This window comes from Nematolebias whitei, chromosome 6 (assembly GCF_014905685.2).
Source record: "Nematolebias whitei isolate Nwh7 chromosome 6, NemWhi1, whole genome shotgun sequence".
Classification (NCBI taxonomy): domain Eukaryota; kingdom Metazoa; phylum Chordata; class Actinopteri; order Cyprinodontiformes; family Rivulidae; genus Nematolebias; species Nematolebias whitei.
This window is the reverse complement of record NC_056503.1, coordinates 42,564,801-42,573,389: the sequence shown is the minus strand read 5'-3', so window position 1 is coordinate 42,573,389 and position 8,589 is coordinate 42,564,801. Positions and strand designations below refer to the sequence as shown.

The 8,589-nt window shown below is 39.9% G+C and overlaps 1 protein-coding gene across 1 annotated transcript in view; it reads left to right on the top strand.

Moving 5' to 3' along the window:
- The window catches only part of yap1 (Yes1 associated transcriptional regulator), a 41,236-nt gene extending 38,988 nt beyond the window's left edge, over nt 1-2,248 (top strand). Inside the window, exons 7-8 of the mRNA XM_037677632.1 lie at nt 938-1,050; nt 1,452-2,248. Coding sequence (XP_037533560.1) covers nt 938-1,050; nt 1,452-1,687 — 349 coding nt within the window. The 3' untranslated portion in view covers nt 1,688-2,248. The remainder of the gene's footprint in view (nt 1-937; nt 1,051-1,451) is intronic.
- The last annotated feature ends 6,341 nt before the right edge of the window (nt 2,249-8,589 follow it).

The window sequence follows — 8,589 nt, the reverse complement described above, 5'->3', positions numbered from 1 at the left end:
GAGTGGCGGAGTGCTAGCCAAGAAGAGTGGCGGAGTGCTAGCCAAGAAGAGTGGCGGGGTGCTAGCCAAAAAGAGTGGCGGAGTGCTAGCCAAGAAGAGTGGAGGAGTGCTAGTCAAGAAGAGTGGAGGAGTGCTAGCCAAGAAGAGTGGCGGAGTGCTAGCCAAGAAGAGTGGCGGAGTGCTAGCCAAGAGTGGCGGAGTGCTAGCCAAGAAGAGTGGCGGAGTGCTAGCTAAGAGTGGCCCAGTGTTAGATAAGGCTGGCCCAGTGCTAGCTAAAAGTAGCAAAAAGTTGTTACAAGCTTAAAAATCCCCCCTAGATAAACACTTCAATTATTTAAATATGAGCATAAGTAGTACAAGAAGAAAAACTTGTTCTTTTTGCTATAAAATATACAAACGTGTCTACATTGAAGATTTGAAAGAGAACAATGTTTTTACAGGATTTGATAAGTTATTTTGTGTATTTTTATGGGAACGGATACAGTAAGAAGTAAAACATTTTGAAAAGTTTACAAAGAACAAGAGCACTCATCTTCTGACTGAACTGAACATGTTCATATATGAAATACTAAAATGGAACAAAATATGAGGAATGGGTGAGAGTTCTAAATAAATACAGAAAAAAACAAACCAATAGCCTAATAAAAAGTCCAGACTCAGGATTCACACAGCTACTGTAAATACATTTGTGTAGTGGTCTCTGTGATTATTGTAACTGTTTGCTGTACAACATTTGTGCTTTAAACAATAATAATATTATTTAAATAATCTTTTTTTTTAATTATTATTATTTCTTTTAGTGCTGTTTGAGAGAATAGTAAAATGAAGATCAATAAATTCTGGCAAAAACGTCCACATAAGTTGTAGTTTGGTTTAAATTGTTGTAGACCGTTTATAATCTGCATTTCTTCCTCTTCTTTTGAATTCTTCTTTCCAGCGGGACCTACCACTCCAGAGACGAGAGCACAGACAGTGGACTGAGTATGAGCAGCTACAGTGTTCCTCGCACTCCAGACGACTTCCTGAACAGCGTGGATGAAATGGATACAGGTGAGTTACCAACTGGATCCAGGTTTCATTTTTGGACGCAGTAATTGAGAGAGCATACTTTTTCTACGGTAGTTCTACCTCGTTTGGCCAAGTTTTTTGCAGTTCTACATAAAGGATGTTTTAGGCGTATGTGCATTAAAGCAGAGAAACATGTAAAACATGCAGGAGAGGAACCCTCAACGATCTGGATTGGACATCAATGGACCAAACCTTAGGTGTATGCTCCTCTTAAACTCGGGCCTGACACCCACACTGGACGTGAAAACTTCAAATGATTGGGAGAAAAAAATATGTTGAATTTTACAACTTTCCGGAGACTAGGGTTAGTTTTCAAGAGGCCTGTACTGAAGCAGATGTTTGTCACCACAGTCAATAAATGTCAATTTTCTTCTGGTCACTAGGGGACCAACTTCCACCCTCCATGGCAACGCAGCCCAGTCGTTTCCCTGACTACCTGGACGCCATCCCAGGAACGGACGTGGATCTGGGCACCCTGGAAGGCGAGAGCATGGCGGTGGAGGGCGAGGAGCTGATGCCCAGTCTGCAAGAGCCCCTGAGCTCCGACATCCTCAGCGACATGGAGTCTGTGCTCGCGGCTACCAAGATCGACAAGGAGAGCTTCCTCACGTGGTTATAGAGGACAGGGGCGAGGCGCGCTCTTCGCTCTGAACTCCCGTTCCTACGCTCTGAACTTCTGCCTGCTCTCATCTGTGAAGGATTTGCTTTTTACAAGACATTTCAGCGAGCCGCTCTGAACTTCTGTGCCTCTCAGCGTGTAAGGCTAACCTCTTTTCAGGCAGTATTGTTCTACTCTTTTCTCTGGTGTTTTTTTTTTTTTTTGTCTCTTAATTTTGTCTGTGACTTCAAGGCTGGCCTATGAACAGACAATTACGCAAGGGCCCCTAAATCGTTCACAGGTCTCGTCAGTGGATCTAGGGCTTCTTTACCCAGCGCATAGCTGAACTGGGCAGGTGCATGTACTCCTCTGCAAGGATTACCATTACTGCTTGTCACCCAGAATCTTCGGAGCCTTTCTGTATAGCATGAAGCAGCACTACAGAACTGTGTTTATTGCATTTAGTTGACTAGCTTTATATTTGGCTTCAACTTTCTTTAAAACAAGCCTGAATAACCAAAAATGATGTATTTGGAGCGTAACGAACAATACTGATTTGGAGTGAAGGTAACGCGAGGCCCAATTTGGAGAAGTCGGCTTTGCTTTGGGAGGGGTGGGGGTGGGGTTAGAACCTGGGGGTTGACCACATTGCTGCTTGGCTGTGCCAGCTAGTCTAAGTTAAACCTTTGATAGATCAAGTGCCTTCAGATGTTTTTTTTTTTTGTTTTTTTTTACGCGAGCACCACGAACAACTACCCAGTTTCTATACAGCAACAGTCAGTGTCGGGCTGTGTTAATAAATATAAGCCACATGTTCTTCTAATGTTCAGTAATTGAAACTGTATTGTATTTTTTTTAAACATAAGGTGATTTGGGGATTTTTTTATTTTATTTTTTATTTTAACCGATAGCTTTTTTTTTTTTTTTTTTTTGTATCTCATTCTTATCAGGGCCTAACCCACACTTCACTTGTTATATCTTTGTAGTGTTTTATTTTTAGCTTGTTACACGTTTAGCTAGTTACACGTGATAGATTAGATCAAATGACTCATTTTATTATTTTTTTTTAATCGATGAATTGAAATCTTTCTAACGAGGTCAACTAGCATCACAGCATATTGCTTCAAGATTCACAGCACATGCTGTTCGTTCTGGCGTCATTTGTTTTTTATAAATATAAACCTTTTACTGATTTTTCTTATTGTTGCTTTACTATATACTTATTAGTGTTATTGTATTTTTTTTTATCACAAGCAGCTTTTACTATCTCTGCTAAACATTAACCAAAAAAAAAAAAAACAGGCAGACACTAAAGCTCAGATCAGTTTCAGCATGTGACGTTATAGACAAACTACAATGTTTGAAACTTGTCTTCCTTTAGAGGGAGCTGAAATCCCTGTGTGATGCTGTGCCGAGTGTTTTTTAAGAGAGGAGAAAAAAAAATGTTTTTAGACTATAGCTTGGAAAAGTTTAAGCAGGTTTTTGAGTCACGTTAAGGGTAACGCAGGGGTTCCATACACCGGTCCTTGAGGAACACCATCCTGCATGTTTTAGTTGTTTCTCCGCTCTGACACCTGGTTTTAATTAATGGGTGATTAACAGGCTTCTGCAGAATATGAAGTAATTAAATCACTGAATCAGGTGTGCTGGAGCAGAGAAGCAACCAAAATGTGCAGGATGGTGTTCTTCAAGGACCAGTGTTTGGAAACCCTGAGTAGAGGGTCAGGGTTTGGCTGATGGTTGTGAGTTAAACCGCTCGTTTTTAATGGAATAAATCGGAAAAACAATCATATTTCAGTCAGAAATTGTGACAAATTCCAAAATGTTTTGCTTCCATCTTCAAAGTGGAGCCTGTGATTTGTAAGGCTGTCTCCGTATGAACTGACTGTATAAGCTAATGAGATGATTTACGTACGTTTTAATTTTTGAACACCTGACTAGTTCTATTTTTTTTTTTTTTTTTTTTATGGTGGTTTGTGTGACTAACCCTGAGATGTTTTTAAGATGAGCTTTCAGAACAGAGAAGCAGGTGGTCCTTGGAACAGCACTCGCATGTTTACATACTTTTAAGCAACTCCTGCAGACAATACACTGACAACCTTCTCCTAATCATGTTCTGATGTTTACAAAATGACTCCATCTTTGCAGTAACCTTTGAATAATCAGCCTGCTGTGCCGTGCTCTCGGTCTGAGGCCTTGCAGGACGTCACAGATTTTGTTGTCAGTCGAGTAAACTGGTAGCATTAACTTGATGGAACTCCATGCATTTATCTTAGATTTAGAAAACATGAACTTTTTGTTTTTATTCTCTGTGTTTAGTACAGATTTTTACTGATCACAAAACCATGTCTTCATGCAGTGGTTCTCCATTGGTTTGGTTTCATGGCCCACCTTCTCCCCAAATTGAACATTTTCAGCTTCTTAAATTTATGCAATAAGAAGGCGGCGCAGTTCGAACTGGGGTGGCAGAAGAGAAAATCCCAGTTGCTAACACAAAAAGTTCAACAACCAGTAAGTGGCAATGCACTGAGCTGCATTTTAGTTCTGGACTAAACTACCAAAATAACTTTTTAGTGAATTCAGTGTTTTCACATACTAGCATGAATTAAAGTGTAGTACCAAGTCATTTTGACACAATGCAAAATATGTAGATTTAATCAAACCATCGAATATAACAAATATTTAATAAAAAGTTCAGTTATTCCAGCATTTTCCATTGATTTTCTTTTCTCTGTCTAGGTCAGGGCTATTCAACTGGTGGCCCTGGGGCCAAATCAGGCCCACAGGTGAGCTCAGTTTGGCCCATTCATTTTAAATAAAACTAGATTTTAAACCACAAAACAAACTTGATGACATTAACTGCTGGATGTTTGGCCCCTGAGCTCTTGGCTTTCAGTAACTGTGACCCCCTAAGCAATTTAGTTGAATAGCCCTGGTCTAGGTAAAGGCCCATGAACCACCAGTTGAGAATCACAGTCATTGGGTTTAAAAAGTTGGATGAACAGTGTTGGTGAGAACGACGACTCAAATAATTGGTACACCACAGTGCTCGCGTTGCACGGCTAGAGTTGTTTTTAATGCCATTTTTGTCACAAATCAGATTTGTATCCTTCGTGTGTAAATTGTCAGAGCGTTGGCTGTCGACTCGTCGTAGCAGTAGAACTAATCACAAGTTAAAGGATTTTGTATTTAGAGATTTCTAAATGCACATGAAATGACTTTATACTCAACAATGACTGTTCATTTTTGATAGATACGTGCATGTGTTTTTAGAACCAAAAAAAAAAAAAATCTGTTACAATATACATTTCTTCATATGATACTTTGAAATTGGCCTGAAATAAAGTATATACTTTGTGGTAATTTTACTTGTGTGATTGTGCATTTCATTTTTTCATGTGCGTTGTGCTGATTGACTCGAAGCACGGTTACCCTGAAGATGGCGTCTCGCTGGGCTGGGACTGTTGGACACTTTAACTTGACTCAATATTGTGAGAAAACAGGTAAATGTTCTGTTGCAGTTTCACAGAGTTCTGGGTGTTTGCAAATCGAGAACGCTGCGGTTCTGTTTTGTGCCTAATTTTTGTTAGCACGGCTCATGAAGCCAGTGTTTGGGCTGTGGAACGCATTTAATTTCCCACGTATCTACTTCAGCCCACTTTCCACCTACAGTACCTTGACAGCTGTCCACACAGTTTTTGATGTAATGCACTGGTGTTCTGAAATAAAGATTGGCAGATTTGGACCTGTTTTTTTAAAACGATTATTCCAATTGAAGGTGTTTTCAGACCTGCACATTATCTTCTGTTGGAGGATAGCTCCCATCCAGGTGTCAACATGCAGCTTTTGTGCTTTCGAGACCAGTTGTAGACCCAATGATTCTCACTATTTTTAGAGGAAATCTGTTGCACAAATTGTTGAACATGTTTGAAATTCAAGGGACAAAACTGCAAGCATTTGTGGCTCTGAGCAGAACCGAGGACACCCCCCCCCCCATGTGAATGTTGTGACACATCTGGAGATTTTGTCACAAATTGTGTTCAACAGTAGCAACACAAATGCTGTCAATATTTTATTTGTAATATAACATAGATGACAGATCACAAGTTTAATCTGAGTAAATGTAACATTTTAAAGGAAAAATATGTTGATTCAAAATTTCACAGTGTCAACAAATCCCCAAAAAGTTGAGACAAGTAGCAATAAGTGGCTGGAAAAAGGAAATTGAGCATATAACGAACAGCTGGAAGACCAATTAACACTAGTTATGTCAATTGACAACATGATTGGGTATAAAAAGAGCTTCTCAGAGTGTCAGTGTCTCTCAGAAGCCAAGATGGTAAGAGGATCACCAATTCCACCATTGTTGCGCAGAAAGATAGTGCAGCAATACCAGAATGGTGTTACCCAGCGTAAAATAGCAAAGACTTTTAAGTTATCATCATCAACCGTGCATAACATCATCAAAAGATTCAGAGAATCTGGAACAATCACTGTGCGTAAGGGTCAAGGCCGTAAAACTCTACTGGATACTCGTGATCTCCGGGCCCTTAAACGTCACTGCACCTCAAACAGGAATGCCACTGTCAAGGAAATAACAGAATGGGCTCAGGAATACTTCCAGAAAGCATTATTAGTGAACACGATCCACCGTGCCATCCGCTGTTGCCAGCTGAAACTCTACAGTGCAAAGAGGAAGCCATTTCTAAGCAAGCTCCACAAGCTCAGACATTTGCACTGGGCCAGGGCTCATTTAGAATGGAGTGTGGCAAAATGGAAGACTGTTCTGTGGTCAGATGAGTCACGATTTGAAGTTCTTTATGGAACACTGGGACGCCATGTCATCCGGACCAGAGAGGACAAGGATAGCCCAAGTTGTTATCAACGCTCCGTTCAGAAGCCTGCATCACTGATGGTATGGGGTTGCATGAGCGCTTGTGGCATGGGCAGCTTGCATGTCTGGAAAGGCACCATTAATGCAGAGAACTATGTTCAGGTTCTAGAACAACATACGCTCCCATCTAGACGTCATCTCTTTCAGGGAAGACCCTGCATTTTTCAACACGATAATGCCAGACCACATTCTGCAGCAATCACAACATCATGGCTACGTAGGAGAAGGATCCAGGTACTGAAATGGCCAGACTGCAGTCCAGATCTTTCACCTATAGAGAACATTTGGCGCATCATAAAGAGGAAGGTGCGACAAAGAAGGCCCAAGACGATTGAACAGTTAGAGGCCTGTATCAGACATGAATGAGAGAGCATTCCTATTTTTAAACTTGAGAAACTGGTCTCCTCTGTCCCCAGACGTCTGTTGAGTGTTGGAAGAAGAAGGGAGGATGCCACACAGTGGTAAAAATGGACTTGTCCCAACTTTTTGGGGATTTGTTGACGCCATGAAATTTGGAAACAACAGATTTTTCCCTTAAAATGATACATTCTCTCAGTTTAAACTTTTGATCTGTGATTTGTGTTCTATTCTGAATAAAATATTAGATGTTGGCACCTCCACATCATTGCATTCAGTTTTTATTTACAATTTGTTTAGTGTCCCAACTTTTATGGAATCCGGTTTGTAAATAAAACGGTGGTTGAAGTATAAAAATACATCCCTTTGTCTCATAATTGTGATTAAATAAAGTTAGTAAGCTTTTTTTTTTAAATACTGTTACTGTATTAAAACATCTTGCTTAGGTTTTTTTTTTTTTTTTTTCTCTCTTCTAAGGTTTTTTTTTTTTTTTTTTGGTCTAGACTGCTGCTTTCATGTACTGTAATTCCTAAATATGACCGCTAGAGGGCAGAAGCATAAAATACCACTTTTGCTGTTTGTTAAACTAAATCAGTGTCAGTGTTTTTGAAACATTGATCATCAATGGGTTGGTTGATCAGCTGGTTAAGCTAGACAGATTATTATAAAAGAACAAGCTATTTATTTTAAACTCAATAACTTTTCATTAACGTTCATGCCTCTTATTTTTATCTGCTCCCTTCTTCAGGGGTTGCCACAGAGAACTAACTCGCACAAAGACTTGATGATTGTTTTTACACCGGTTGCCCCTTCCTGTGTGGAGCAGAGAGTGGGGGTTAAGGGCCTTGCTCAAGAGCTCAGAATGGGTGGGGCAAATGAGGGTGGAAACAGGTGTGGGTGTTTTACCTTCCCACCCACATTTTGATGTCAGTCTGGGGCGACCATCCGATCACAGGCCCACCTTCTCTAGCCTCTGTGCCACCACTCCCCTCAACTTTATCCACACCCTAACTAGGTTTAATAATGAATATAAATGTTTGTCTTTAGTATTCTTAATGATAACATTTAAAGACTTAAACTCTTAAAATGAGTACCACCTTAAAAATACTAAGATGTTCAAGTAGCAAACATGCTGGCAGGCAGTAAATGTAGTAATCCAGGCTAATGGGTATACTTTATATTTGGCATAAATAAGCAAACTGGGGGAACTCCTGCCTACATCCTGGTGGGAGGCTGCAGTTTTAGTTCTTCCTCTTCTCCACAACTAAAAGCACATTTAAGGGAACATGAATCAAATTCGCTTGCTGCGTTTTGCATGTTTTGTTGTTAGCAGGTCCTGTAAAGACCTAAGTGGTTCTGCTGAAGTATCCACGAGCACATTGGTTACCCATCAGTCGCTTGTTTCACGTTGCTTCTTCTGAAGCTTTTGTTTCAAGCCAAGATTACAATGAGACTGAACCCCACGCACTTTTGGTGATCTCTTACATCACGGTTAAGTTTATAATGGTTAATTAACTTTTTAAGGTGAATGTTTTACTAAATAAAAACAGAGTTCTATCAGTGGTACTTTTTTGAGAATCTTGATAAGTTGAATAATGATAATGCCTGGATTTTGCTGTCATCATTGTGAACGTATAATTCAGTAAAAAAAAAAAAACTTTGCATAAACCAG